Source organism: Poecilia reticulata, chromosome 8 (genome assembly GCF_904066995.2).
Source record: "Poecilia reticulata chromosome 8, P_reticulata-male-v2, whole genome shotgun sequence".
NCBI classification, from domain to species: Eukaryota; Metazoa; Chordata; class Actinopteri; order Cyprinodontiformes; family Poeciliidae; genus Poecilia; species Poecilia reticulata.
This window is the reverse complement of record NC_088837.1, coordinates 23,273,716-23,289,106: the sequence shown is the minus strand read 5'-3', so window position 1 is coordinate 23,289,106 and position 15,391 is coordinate 23,273,716. Positions and strand designations below refer to the sequence as shown.

The window sequence follows — 15,391 nt, the reverse complement described above, 5'->3', positions numbered from 1 at the left end:
TGAAACCACAGCAGACGTGTAAAAGACTAGGCAGCTTTGAACTTCCGTACTGAACTACATATTTGAAGCAAGAACCACATATATTTGGTACCAATCTGTAATCCATATCGGTTAACAGAAGAACCTCCAAGTCCTGATCCAACTGCGTCTTTTAAAAAGGTAGGCATTTTTTATGCTTTTTAACCCAAACAGACAACAAATTTCACTAAGGCAGAAAAAATAAATTGTCTGATTCAATTCAATTTATTGGAAATCCATCAAGAATACATCTTTTGTAACTTACATTTACTTTTTTCATATATTTTATATTTATTACATGTTTATTACATGTAGGGTGGTGGTGGCTATTCTGAATCCATGTAAGATCTGAATCAGATGAGAACCGGACCTGAGAGTCCAAACCAACTGTCCAGTTGTTTCAGCATATGTGATGATCAACACTGAGGTCCAACAGAACCAGCACTGTGGTTCTCCCACAGCCTGTTTTTATGGATGTCAATGAACACTTTGACTAGGCCAGTGTCTGTACTGTGGTGAGCTTTGGGGAATTAAAAGTAGCAAACTCACTGAACATATTAAAAACATCCAGGACTCATATTTCCCTTTCCCTGCTAAAACTGCACAAACATAATTACTCGCCTAAACGGAAACAGACTGATACACATCAAAGTGACTGGTCATTGTTAAGAAACCACTTAACTGTTGAAACAGCTTTTTCAGCTGATGAATCAAAGGTTGGGGATTGGCTTGTAATTCTACAGCACTGATTTGTCCACATTGTTCTTTTTTCATCAATGGTTTGATAACTGCTGTTTTTATAGCCAGTGGGAAAACAAGTTCGCAAATATGTTTGCTGAAAGAAAGTAATCGTAGTGATCAAATCCATCGGGCGATTCAAACTTTGGTTTTGCTCGATGCAAGAATTTGCCCCTCTTACATTCCAGCTGACTAACCACAAGGTTCTGACTGTCACGCGACACGCAGACCTGCAAAGCGCACACACACGCACACACCCCCCCCCCCACACACACACACACACACACACACACACACACACACACACACCGCCCCCATATGCCAAACGCAGATGCAACGAGAAACCAAGCTACACAAACACAGAAATACTGGGAGCCAATCAGGGACGGGCACCTGCACACTCATGTTTGCATAATCAACTTTACGACACCTGTCGTAACACAATAAATGGAGACAGAACTGTTTGTATACAATTCCTGAAAATCAGGTGGTGCCTTGACTTGGTAATTTTGATCTAAATTATTAATTTTGTTAAAGGGGTTGGGCTGTTATGGATTTTATATCATGTCTTTCTCTCATCAGAAACATACTGCTGCAGTCTCCCAGTCGAGCTCCTCAGAGCAGCAGAGGAGCGTACCGCAGTCAGGGGCGGAGCTATGGGGGGCGGCGGGCCCCCGGCCAGGGCCTAGGGGGGTCCCGGATGCGAGGCAGGATGTGACTTCAGGGATCCAACCCTTTATCATGGCTGATGAGAGCTGGAGAAGGTGGGCCCACTTCTGTTGAGTATGGCGTATGTAGAAATATAAGGAGTGATGCCCCAGTAGGTTATACAGTAGGCTGCCCCAGTCATTCTTGACTCATGGTTGCTAAAAACTTTACCAGACCGACTGAATTTAGTGACTTAGTGGGTGTAAAATATTGAATAAAATGTTGTGCTACGTGATTGGCTTTATTTTTACTCTTACTCTCACATTTAACTTTATGACACACAAAATTACAAGTGGATTGTCCATATTGTCTCCAAGTGCATTCTGGGTAAATCTTGTCAACATCCGTCCACCAGTCACTTGCACGTGAAGGAGCACACCTGCTGTTGCGGAGCTCACTATGTTGTAAAGTTTGTTTTTGTTTTGTTTTTGCAAACAAGGTGTCATACAAGAACAATACAGAACCTAGTAATTACAAACACAGATACAACATCCAAGGGCTTTACAGAACATAGAACAATTATTTTACAATGTCAAAATCAAATTGTTGCTCGAGGTCTGCAGTTCTTTAAGCACAGTTACGATTTAAATGGCTTTCGCATTTGAGCTTAGTTTTAAGGATTCAATATAGATGTTAATAGAAGATAATAAGATCAGGAAATTAGGCTTTTGCTGTAAAAATGTACCATAAATAATAAAAAAGTTAAACATATAAAAATTCTGTTTTGACAAGATTACATTTCTACATCCCAAACAAAACATCATTATCTATTAAAGTAATTTTGAGATTTTTTTTTTATGAAAGAAAATTGACATATCTCTCCAGAATATTTTGGTGTAATAATTGCAATCCCAAAATAGATGAGCAAGCTTTTCTTCGTTATTTTTACAGAACGTACACATAGGGTCCAGATCCATTTTTATCAAAAATGTCATAACAGGATAAACATTATGAATAATTTTATAAGAAATTTCTCTTACTTTATTATTTATTAAGTATTTTTTAGGAACAACCAAATCTACTTCTAATTTATATTTTCAAAAATGTTGGACCAATAAAATATACAAGCTGGTGAAAAAAATAACATTTCGTAATAGAATATTTCTTAACATTTTGTTGGTTGTTTTCTTACTTATAAAAGGACAATCATGATCAATATAAATGGAGTTTGGATCAAAACTTGGCACTGAGTGAATTTGATCTGGAGGTAAAGATGATAAATGACCTGCTAGGGTTTGCGTCAAACACCACAGCATATTCTTTAGGAGTAACAAGAAATTGGAAAAGTAACATAAAGTCAGAATAAGACAATAAATGACCATTTGGATTTAGTAATTGGCTTACAAGTAATATTCATCTATCAAACCATTTTCTATAAAATATAGTCTTATTTTTGTATTTAATGTCTTCATTATTACAGATATAATATTTATGAGGAGAAAAATTGTGTTTGTACAAAAGTGACCAAATTACCAGCTATTGTTTATGAAACAGATAATTTTATGGGCATAATGTAATGTAATTGCATCTAAGAAAGGGCAATCCTGCAATTTTGTGAAAGTTGTAAATGGTAATAGCAATACATATAGTTTAGGTTTTTTAGAAGATTTTTAAAATATTTAATTTTGAATGAATTGTTTAAAGATGTTAAGTCAAGGGCTTCAATTCCACCTTTTTCAACTTTATTCATTAGAATATTTTGCTTGATGAGATGGCATTTTGTTATCCATATAAAGTTAAAGTTTATTTTATTAATATTGGTACTGATTTGTTTGGGAACATCAAGAGTCGGATAAACAAGTCTAGATAAGCCTTCAGCTATGACTAATAATGAACGTCCTAAAAGAGAGAGATCTATCTGTTATTCTATTACTGTGTTGTAAATTTAAATTATCACTAGCTTTATTATTTGGGTATATAGGGCCCGATATTAGCCCTGGCCCCCGGCCCGACGCTGACTTGTTCAGGTACTGATTAGAGGTGAACTGTTTGTAGTCAACTGGGAGCCTAAATATGTCAACATGGGGAGAGAGTTTGATGAAAGTATCGTTGGCATTGTGTCGAAATAGTTCTGCCAAAAATTAAATTACAGAAAAGTGAATGACGTTTGTCACAATTGTCAGAAACTGAGGGAAAAAGTTGTGACAAGTTTTGGGGATATTCACCCTGAAGAAAACTTTAAACTGTACGAGTGAAAGCCGAGCAGACCGAACTTGTACGAATGCTCTAAGACCATTATTCCACCAGTCCTCTCCAAAATTTAGACCCAGTTCAAGTTCCCAAGTTGCCTTAACTTTGGTAATGTGTGAGGAGTCAAAAGACAGAATTTCATTGTAAACCTTTACAGATATATGAGTTTTGAAGAGGATCAGCTCAGAAACATCTCCCACTACAAACTGTTGAAAGGGTATGTGCCTCTAACTTGCACCATGGGAGATCCAGAGATCTAAACTAAATTACATGTTGTGGATGTGTTCTGCCCAATAACACAGTAGGAAGTTTGGAAGTGACTGAATCCACCACTGAATTTACATCTATGAAGTTTGGACTTGCAGATTCTGGGTTTGTTGTTGTTTTTTTATGTCGGCTGCTGAAGTTGAACATGTTGTGGTTTTCAGTGCGCAGGTGCTCTGGCGCCCTCTAGTGTCTGTCTGTGCACATCGCTGCCAGAGGCCCAATCCTGCATAGAGGATGCCAATGGTTGGATGATTATTACCAAAGAGGAAAACCCAAGAATATTTATCAGAAAAAAATTTAATCCAGTTTTTTAATTTTTCTTTTTTACAGAATGGCACCAAAAACAGTTAAGATGATATGTGTGGCTCTCAGCACCGTCGGGCTGATTGGGGTCATCATCTGCTGCTCCCTGCCTGAGTGGCTTGTGAGACGTGATGATTATACGGTAACAATATAATCAAAAGGCATTTATGGTTGACATTAGCATGATAGTCATGATTAGTTAGCTTTTATGCTTTTTTTTAATCAACTATTATTTTATGTGTTATTGTATAATATAAGCAGAATGTATTTATAAAAGTCGTTATAAAAATGCTGTAGAACTGAAACATAATATTGACTTTGCAGTTTTACGCCTCATCAGAAACTTACAGATTCCTGACATCATCTCTTCTTTTCTAAACTGTTTAAATACTCAGTGATATTAATTTATATAAACTTCTGGCTTGGATGGAAGTTTAAAAATATTCTAAAAAAATAAACACAATTCTGATATTCAGTAAAAATAAATTAATTAGATTTTTCTATGAGATTTAATGTCATACAGCATGTTTAATAAAGTGAAGGTAAATATCTGTTTCTATGTCTTTGGGTGGATAGGAAGTTCATACAGGTCTGTGGAAGAAGTGTGTGAAGCTGGAAACTGGACCGCAGGAGTGCAGAACGTCTGACTCCTGGTTATTTTCTGAAATTCATGCCTTCAGGAATTTCACCATCACCAGCTGCCTCCTCTGTGGTCTCAGCCTCCTCCTCCTGATCTTTGGTTCTGACTTCACCCCACGTGTTCAGAACCAAGACACCAAACCCAAAATTATCCTGGCTGCTGGAGTGGGCCTGCTGCTGGCCGGCCTGCTGGTGATCATCCAGGTCAGCTGGGTGACACATATTTTTAGAAATGCACCAAAAACAGTGACGCTGGGCGCGAGCATCTATATCGGCTTCATAGCTGGTCTGATGTTGATGCTGACTGGAGTTCTGCTCTGCCACTTAAGCAGACCCGGATCCAGCAGCTCTGGAGGAACCGTCAGCTTCTCCAGCAACAGAGCTTAATTTAGTGGCTTAATGGAAGGGACTGGTGTCCGACAGACGGGTAGACAAAGGAGTTGATTTGGTAAAAACTGGGAAGACGAAGCCAAATTATAATTTCTATACTTTAAAGTTTTGGTGTTCGAAGGCATGTACTCTGTAAATCCTTTGACTTTTAATTTTATTTTGGCAAAATTCCTAGAATTTATCTTAAAATGTCACTTAAAATTTGACTTGACAAAGATTAACAGGAAAATCATTTTACATTTCATAATGTCTACAGGAAAATTACATTTCAGCAATATTTTGATGCATTTTTTGTTTGCTTATTAAATCCACCTTGTTAGTTATTTTTTTCATGCTTTTTTAATTCCAGTTTAAAGAAGTTTGACAGTGAGAGGAAAAACAGAGGTCGAGGTCAGTAAAGCAAGTATGACATGGCCAGATTAAGATTTTTTTTAAAAATAAAAGAATAAAGTCATAATATTATGAGAACAAAGTCATATTAATAGAGTAGTTGGCTGAACAACTATAAAATATTGCCGGAAGAAAGACGTAAAATTATGAGTAAAAAGTCATTGTAATATAGAAAAACAAACCTTTGTAGAGTTATCTGTGACGTGACCAGCTCAGAAAGTCTGAATCTTTCTTTGAAATAAACAGTTCTTCAAACAATCGTTTCAAAGTCGCACTCAAAGAGTTCGAACAGTACGTCCAAGTATGTGGGAGCCTTGACCCATCTTGTTTATATTTACCCAGAAAGCACTGCAACATCATGGGAGGAGGAAGGAATCTAAAAAACCTTGAGTAAAGTCAGGACAAGCATGCGAGGTCCAATGGAACCAATTTCTTAGGATTGCTTTAAAACAGTGAATGTGAGCTCCTCAGTAATACCATAGCTCCAGATAGTCATTGTTGGAGGATATTTCTAATCTTCTAAAAAAAAAAAAAAATTATTATTCTTTAATGTTCAAAATATTTGACTAGAAATTATATATGTAACTGTACGAGGGGGTACCCAAAAGTTTCCAGAATGACGCTGCTGCACGCGCAGTTTTCGTAGTACACGATTCTGTTATTTGTTCAACCACGCCTTCTCAATCAGAGTGCCAAGCGGCGTTGATGTGGAAGGTTTCGTCTGCCCGCAGTGAATTTTCTTGTAAGAGCTGTTTTGTCCTGCCATCGTTTTTCTTCATGGAGAAGCTCTATGAGCAGCGCGGCTGAAAGCTTTGCTTCCTGCTCGGGAAAAAAGCATCGGAAACCATTCAAATGTTGAAGACCGCTTGTAAGGATGACGCTATGTGTCAAGCTCAAGTTTACTCGTGGTTCACCTGCTTTAAAAATGGTGAAATGTCAATTGATGATCAACCGCTTTTTTCCGGAGCAGGAAGCAAAAAAAGCCGGTCAGGTTTGTAAGCTACCGTACACACACACACACACACACACACACACACACACACACACACACACACACACACACACACACACACACACACACACACACACACACACACATAGGTTTCTGCAAGAGGCGGCTGCAGAATGATGCAAGAGGCTGCAGGTTGCTGCAAGCGGCTGCAGGTCAATGCAAGATGCTGCAAGAGGCTGCAGGATGATGCAAGAGGCTGCAGGTTGCTGCAAATGGCTGCAGGATGATGCAAGAGGCTGCAGGATGATGCATGAGGCTGCAGATTACTGCAAGTGGCTGCAAGAGGCTGCGGGATGATGCAAGAGGCTGCTAGTGGCTGCAGGTGGCTGCAAAAGGCTGCAGGATGATGCAAGAGGCTGCAGGTCAATGCAAGCGGATGCAAGATGATGCAAGAGGCTGCAGGATGATGCAAGTGGCTGCAGGATGATGCAAGAGGCTGCAGGATGATGCAAGTGGCTGCAAGATGTTGCAAGTGGCTGCAGGATGATGCAAGAGGCGGCAGGATGATGCAAGAGGCTGCAGGATGATGCAAGTGGCTGCAGGATGTTGCAAGTGGCTGCAGGATGATGCAAGAGGCGGCAGGATGATGCAGGAGGATGCAGGATGATGCAAGAGGCTGCAGGATGATGCAAGTGGCTGCAGGATGATGCAAGAGGATGCAGGTCGATGCAAGTGGCTGCAGGTCAATGCAAGAGGATGCAAGAGGCTGCAAGATGATGCAAGAGGCTGCAGGATGATGCAATAAGCTGCAAGTGGATGCAGGTTGCTGCAAGTGGATGCAGGTTGCTGCAAGTGGATGCAGGTTGCTGCAAGTGGCTGCAGGTTGCTGCAAGAGGCTGCAGGTTGCTGCAAGAGGCTGCAGGATGATGGAAGAGGCTGCAAAAGGCTTCCATCATCCTGCAGCCACTTGCAGATACCTGCAGCCTCTTGCAGCCTCTTGCATCATCCTGCAGCCTCTTGCATCATCCTGCAGCCTCTTGCATCATCCTGCCGCCTCTTGCATCATCTTGCATCCGCTTGCATTGACCTGCAGCCTCTTGCATCATCCTGCAGCCTCTTGCATCATCCTGCAGCCTCTTGCATCATCCTGCCGCCTCTTGCATCATCCTGCAGCCACTTGCAACATCATGCATCCTCTTGCATTGACCTGCAGCCAGCATATGCCCTCCGCTGTGCTCTATATAAAAGAGTAATGGTGAGCTTTCCTCTTTTTGTCACCAGCATGTTAACGTTTTTCTCCAATTGAATGCATAGTTTATTTTAAAAATTGTTCAACTCAAGTTTATGTTTAGTAATCTTTCATATTAAATAAATTAGCCATATGTTGCTCTGAACATAATACTAACATGGGAGGGTGTTAATGTTAGTTGATAAAGGTATTTCAACATGGATAACACCAAAAATACCATTTATTGTACCAGAAGGGCAACTTTCAGCGCCTGGTGACATGAAACATAAAGGTTGAATGTGGTGTTCTTTAAGCAAATTAATCTTTTATTGTAGAAGGTTGTTGAATATTCTGTGCTATGAATTGTAAAGCCAGATAATCAAGATAAATAAAAATTATTTCCAAACAATTGTGATCAGGAGTTGGTTATAATGAAATAAGTGAAGCTTCTCTGATTTAAGGTTTCTGTAATATTTTCAAAGTAAAACCAGCTCCATGTTGCTTGACATCAAAGAGTTTAAATTTAAATGTTTATCTTCAAAGCCAGCAGTCCAGAACAAAAATAGTCAGGTTGATTTACACCCATTTTGCCTGATTTGAAGAAGGTGTATGTGTGTGTGGGGGTTTGACCTCTGATGACCTCTAGAAACCTTTGTTTTAATATCTTCAAAACCAAAGCAGCCCACACAAAAAACTTTGCTGCACAAACCAGCACAAACGTAGCCGAGTTGATTGACACCCATTTTGTCTGATTTTGGAGAAGGTGGGGGGCTGGTTGACCTTGGATGACCTCTAGAAACATTTCTTTATATCTTTAAAATGACAGCAGCACAAACGAAAATTTTTGCTGCACAAACCAGCACAAACGTAGCACAAACGTTTGACACCAATTTTGCCTGATTTGAAGAAGGTGGGGGTGGGGGGGCAACTTCACTCAGGTCAGCGCTCTGAGAGGGATGTGGTGGGCGGGTCCCTGCGTCATTTGGCAGCAGCTCATTGGCTAAGAGCAATGCTAGTGTTTTTATGTGAAAAGTTAACCTTTTGACTGCTGATCATAACAATAATTCACCATAAAATGATGAGCATGACACACTTTCTTCTTGCTTTTAACCCTCTGATGCGTAAGTGGGTCCTTTTGGACCCGGTGAGGTCATCATTTTGCAATATCTTTGTAATGAAAAGTTTTCATCACTTACTATTCCAGGTACTTCTCAAGAAACATGTTATTGATATCATGCAATTCAAATTTTTAATTTACCTTTTATACATTTTAAGAAATAGCATGTTTTATATCACTACCCCATTCTTCCGTGAGTGGGTCCAAAATGACCCGCATTCATTTCCTATGGAATTTAATGGGAATCTTTGTTTCTTACCAACTGTGACTGTCAGGAAAACATTTTTTGTGAACCAAACACACTGAGTCCTAAGTGTCACCCCTGAATAATAATATTTTACACAGCAAGAACTCTTGCATATAAATATGATCTTTATTTTTTATCTCACAATTGTGTGTGTGTGTGTGTGTGTGTGTGTGTGTGTGTGTGTGTGTGTGTGTGTGTGTGTGTGTGTGTGTGTGTGTGTCTGACGTCCTGGATGAGAAAACCAAAAGAGAAAATGTGTTGAATGACATACAAAACCTCTTTCGCACCACCCACCATGCCCACACACACACCCACACACACATAATGGATGTTGACATTGTCCATTACTTGTCCATTATTGTTGTTGATATTTTGTTCTACAAATTGTCACAAATGTTCTACAAATTGTTTTAAAAACGCTTAAAAAAGTGAAAAATGAAAATATTTCACACATGAAATAATTCTTGTGTGAAATAAAACACAGTTGAAAGTATCAAGCAAAACATAACTGAATCAAAATGACAAAAGTAGCAAAAAACACATTGATTTTATTACCAAAAGGAATGAAAGACAGTCATGAAAGAAAAACACTCTAAAGCTGTGGATAGGTCTGAAGCTGTTGAAAACATTTAATGCAGTAAAAGTAAACAGAAAATTAAATTTACGACTTTTTTTTACAGTTTTATAAGAGGTACCACTTTGGGTCACACAGAAGAAGAGCATTGGATTTTTCTTTTAATTCTTTTATTACAACTAGAAACTAGCTATCAGGCCTGAATCAATATTCAAGCTTAGAAATCAGCGGGCTCTATGCTCCTCAGTCATCACAGCCACGTGGGCTTGTAGCTTCTGGTTGCCACGGCCCCAGGTGCTCCTAGCTTCTGGTTGCCACGGCCCCAGGGGCTCCTAGCTTCTGGTTGCCACGGCCCCAGGGGCTCCTAGCTTCTGGTTGCCACGGCCCCAGGGGCTCCTAGCTTCTGGTTGCCACGGCCCCAGGTGCTCCTAGCTTCTGGTTGCCACGGCCCCAGGTGCTCCTAGCTTCTGGTTGCCACGGCCCCAGGGGCTCCTAGCTTCTGGTTGCCACGGCCCCAGGGGCTCCTAGCTTCTGGTTGCCACGGCCCCAGGTGCTCCTAGCTTCTGGTTGCCACGGCCCCGCGGGCTCCTAGCTTCTGGTTGCCACGGCCCCAGGGGCTCCTAGCTTCTGGTTGCCACGGCCCCGCGGGCTCCTAGCTTCTGGTTGCCACGGCCCCACGGGCTCCTAGCTTCTGGTTGCCACGGCCCCACGGGTTCCTAGCTTCTGGTTGCCACTGCCTCGCGGGCTCCTAGCTTCTGGTTGCCATGGCCCCAGGGGCTCCTAGCTTCTGGTTGCCACGGCCCCGCGGGCTCCTAGCTTCTGGTTGCCACGGCCCCGTGGGCTCCTAGCTTCTGGTTGCCACAGCCCCAGGGGCTCCTAGCTTCTGGTTGCCATGGCCCCGCGGGCTCCTAGCTTCTGGTTGCCACGGCCCCGCGGGATCCTAGCTTTTGGTTGCCATGGCCCCACGGGCTCCTAGCTTCTGATTGCCATGGCCATGCGGGCTCCTAGCTTCTGGTTGCCACGGCCCCACGGGCTCCTAGCTTCTGGTTGCCACGGCCCCACGGGCTCCTAACTTCTGTTGAATTGGCCCCGCGGGCTCCTAGCTTCTGGTTGAATCGGCCCCGCGGGCTCCTAACTTCTGTTGAATCGGCCCCGCGGGCTCCTAGCTTCTGGTTGAATTCTGGTTGAATCGGCCCCGCGGGCTCCTAGCTTCCGGTTGCCATAGCCCCGCGGGCTCCTAGCTTCTGGTTGAATCAGCCTAGCAGGCCACTAGCCTCTCAGTTGCCACGGCCCCGCAGGCTCCTAGTGTCTAGTTGAGTCAGCCCCACGGGCTCCTAGTGTCTAGTTGAATCAGCCCCACGGGCTAGTAGCTTCTGTTTGCCATGGCCCCGCTGGCTCCTAGCTTCTGGTTTCAAAGGTCCCACAGGCTCCTAGCTTCTGGTTGCCACGGCCCCCCAAGCTCTGAGCACCTTGGTGACCAAAGCCCCCCAGGCTCCGAGCACTTTGGTGCCCGCAGCCCCCCCAGGCTCCAAGCACCTCAGAGCTTACAGCCCCCAAGGCTCCAAGCCCCTCGGTGCCCACAGCCCCCCCAGGCTCCAAGCACCTCAGAGCTTACAGCCCCCAAGGCTCCAAGCCCCTTTGGTGCCCACAGCCCCCCCAGGCTTCAGTCACTTTGGTGTCCACAGGCCCCCAGGCTCCTTCACTCCTGCAACCCTGTGGTCTCCAAGCTCCTCCAACACCGCAGCCCTTTTAAGGCTCCCTATCTGATAGTTTTGTCTTTGCATGTGTCTCTGGTGGTCAAGGCTTTTTTTCGAATCATTCGCCAACTTTCGGCGGGCCCCCTCCAACTTTTGCTGCAATGTTCTCGAAAGACTGTGATTTCCTCAACCCCTCTGGCACCATAATGTCCGGAGTTGACTGTCTGTGAGCTAATCTCTGTATCTTTGCTCGTTCTACTGCCTCTCTTTCCAACTCAAGCCTTTCTTGAAGAGCTTTACGTTCCTCATGTTCTCTGGAATAGAAACATTTTTCTTCTATCCCCAGGAATTCATCTGTTGTATCAATGAACTCATTCCGCCTTCTAAACCTAATGGCAGCCTCTTTTCGCACCCAGTCCACTTCATCCATTCTTCGAGTAAGTTGCAATAAAGTGGGTGACAAGCAGTACATTTTTACCCTCCCCACAGAGAGCTTTCGGGGAGGGAGTTCTGGTTTCATCTCCTGAGGTGATTTCGTGCCAGAATCTTTTTTAGTGTCGTCTGAGGATTCAAAGGCCCGATTAATCGTTTTCAACTGATCAAAATTCTGTTTTAGCTCCGTGTTCATTTCTTCCATTGTCTTGTACATTTGCTGTTCAAAGTCCACCCAGCCTTTCTCATCTGCATCAAGTGATGCTTGCACATCTACCAGGAGCTTTTGGAGAGTACAAATGTCACTTTTAACAGACGGTGGTTTTTCCAAAGCTTTATGTTCATGCTTTTCTATTGTTATAGATTGTCTTCGTTCCCCCATGTCCAGTTTAACTTTGCGAGCTTTTATCCTTTCAATCTCCCTTTCAGTGCACGGACCTACAATCGGCTCCACATGAAAGTCCAGGTCATGTTTTATAAGGAAGTCCTTTAAAAAGTACACCGCACTGGAACTCCGAGATTCTTTCCCTAAAATCTTATCATCAACCTCACCTTTCTGTCGAATCGATCTCATGTTAAGTTCTACTAATGTCCCGTAATTATTTTCAGGGGGGTCATGTCCGCGAAACTGCTGCCTAATGTACTCCTCCATAAAGTCCACTTTCTTCGTCTTCTTTACCCTCTTGTACTTGTTCATGCCAAATACTTGTCCCATACTGCTGGAAGAAAAAAACAGAAGCTTCTCAAAATACTTTGGCAATCTCTCACCAGTTGTTTTAAAAACGCTTTATAAACAAGAATAATATAATAATAACTATTATTATTCTGTTAGCTTGGGTGTCTTGCTGGTATTTCCTGAAAACTTCAAGGGTCAAACTTGAAATCTGCACAAATCCTCATTCCTGTGATGTCTGGAATATCTGAAGTGAATAAAACCATGCACTAAGAATCTCAACTATGACATCACAATAGCTGCAGACCAGAGGCGGAGAATTGCGTCATCAGCCGTCACAGATCAGTTTTGTTTGATGGGGAAAAAAAAAAAAAAAAAAAGCTACGACCCAGCTAGCAAGCCAATATTCAGATCGGTCAGCATTGTCTGAAATTCGAATATTCGAAACAGACCTTTCCAAAACGTTGCCTGATCGTTCTCTCTGAATATTCACTCACTGTGGACGAAATGTTTTTGCTGTAATTGTATTTTGTGTGGCATCCAGCCGATTTGGAGAAGGCCATAACTGATGGTTAAATTGTGATTTATTAAAGCCATCCGTATCATTCATCAAACGTAAGAGCTAGACAGGAACAAGTCATAGTTTTCACCATCTGTTGTTTTGTTGTGCGTAGCTCATTACAGGAGTACAAATCTTTACATTAACAGCAATCACATACTTTTCGCATTTCAACTTACTCACATTGTTTCCTTACCGACTGAAGCTCAAACTGGGTTGCTTTTTAGCATTTCTGTTTTGTTTTGCTAACTTTTAACCGATTCAGTTGGAACGCCGTTCCGTTACCATAGCTACCGTAACACAGACACCAAAATAAAAGCATATATCCTTAACGGTAGTTACAACAAAGGTAACTTTACATTCAGTATCTTTATGATGATTAATGTGTTTAACAAAATCTCAGGGGGTTTTTCTTTATGGAGAAAGTTTGCGTTGCTGAACGTCTCTGACGTTTTTATAAAATGCTGGTATAAAAATTAAATACCGCATTGAACCACTAGAGGGCACCTGGTCCGGTCAAACCTCATCCCTCTCCATTCAAACAGTGGATATATGCTCGGCTTTCTAAATGTCTTTCCTTCATAACTCATTCATCCTAAACGTTAAAGAAGAATTTTATTTATATAAAAGTTATGGAAATACTTCTATTTAGAAGATTTATTTTGTATTACTGAAAATAAGACAAAACATCTGGTTGTTATCCAGTTATTAACAGTAATAATACAAACAAAATGCCAGGTTGCTAAGTCATGAATCTTGTCGAACGTCATGTAATTTGTTTTGTCAATAGTAATGTACAGCTGTGCTAATATTTCAATGAAACTGGTGCGTTAAAATTATTTAACAGAAAAACTGCACAGGAGCACAATTGCTTAATTATTTCGGTCGGCTCCGTCGTTTAGTTGCAGCCGAGGTGAAAGCGTTTTGTAATTCTTTAGGATCTTCATCTTCATTCTGCTTTCTTCACATTTTGCCTTTTTGGAGTTTCATTGGTGTGTTTGTGGAGGATGTACACTCTTAATAAAAATAAATGAAGCAGAACACATGTTCTTAAAACACATAGTCATCTCTGGTTCAGTGTCAGTGCATGCTGGTTGCCACCAGGTGGCACTGTTGCTGCCGGCAGCCCAAACTTTCTTTTAAGCAGAAAAATGAGATTTCACAGATTTTTTGATGCAGTTGCCTGACATAAATTCAGATAAAAAATACTTAGTTGATCCCACAGGGAAATTTAATGTTGCTATATCTTATATAATTTCAGATTCTTCAAAGAGTTACTGTAGAAAGTGGTGGCTGTTGGCAGGAAGGACCTCCTGCAGCAGTCTGTATTACAGCGAATCTGAAGAAGCCTCTGACTGAAGGCACTCTGTTTTCCTGAGAGTTGCAGGAAGAGGACGGTCAGGGTTGTCCGTAACTTTCTTGGTTTTATGAAGAACCAGTCTTTTTATCATCATCTCCAGAAGTTCAACAAGAACCCACATAACAATTTTGCTTCATTTTTTAATCCAGTTTATGTTTCTGCCATGTCTTACATGTTTTCTATTTTCTATATGTCAATTTAGATACAGAATGTCTTAGGTCGAGTAGCAGGGCCGTGCAGAGACCACTAAAGGGGCAGGTGCTCAAAAAAAGGGCACATCTAACTGCATTCTAGGACAGAATATTAACAAACCCACTGAGCTTTCAGTGTCTGATAAAACAATAATAAATTACAAAATTGTGAGATATACAATCAAAGCTAAGGAGAATCTCCATATAGAGCATAACACTATGCCTATGTAAGATATTTTATTAGTAATTTCTTTCTGCAAGTTTTTTTTGTTATAGGAAAGTTTTGCAATATTCAAACCCGCAATTTAGCAAGATATGTAAATCAGAGCTGGACAACCAGACGTATTTTGTCTTTACAGAATTACACTAATAAAATATAAACAAGGGCACAATGCAACCTTTTAGTGACTGTAATCTATAAAAGAGCTGCCTGTTTGCTGCAGTGGAGATGAAGATGATCCATTCAGGAAAGCAGAGTTGCATCAAACTTTAATGTGGAACTGCAGGAATAAAGAAAAGAAAAAAAACAAAAATGAGAAAATCCTACTCAGTTTTGCTTAAAAATAAAGTTTTTTTAAATTAAAATCACACATTTTTGTCACATGAAGTGAATTTTTTTTTCTTTTTCTTTTCTTATTTGCGCTTGTCATAAATCTTTTCTTAATATTCTAAGTTTTTATTTGTGACTCAAAGTTTTGCTTGTGATTCTCACATGACG

At 41.3% G+C, this 15,391-nt stretch overlaps 1 protein-coding gene and 1 long non-coding RNA gene across 2 annotated transcripts; one reads left to right on the top strand and one right to left on the bottom strand.

Moving 5' to 3' along the window:
• The first annotated feature begins 5 nt into the window (after positions 1–5).
• LOC103468961 (claudin-4-like) lies at positions 6–7,391 on the top strand. The gene is made up of 4 exons (XM_008416382.2): positions 6–159; positions 1,339–1,520; positions 4,252–4,366; positions 4,801–7,391. Exons 2-4 carry the CDS (start codon positions 1,498–1,500, stop codon positions 5,248–5,250), a joined length of 588 nt encoding a protein of 195 aa, XP_008414604.1. The 5' UTR covers positions 6–159; positions 1,339–1,497; the 3' UTR covers positions 5,251–7,391.
• A 2,326-nt stretch (positions 7,392–9,717) lies between these two features.
• On the bottom strand, positions 9,718–13,672 carry LOC103468960 (uncharacterized). The gene is made up of 2 exons (XR_014088735.1): positions 13,306–13,672; positions 9,718–12,606 (listed from the first exon to the last, which is right to left on the bottom strand). It is a non-coding gene; the product is annotated as an uncharacterized LOC103468960 (long non-coding RNA).
• Between the last annotated feature and the right edge of the window lie 1,719 nt (positions 13,673–15,391).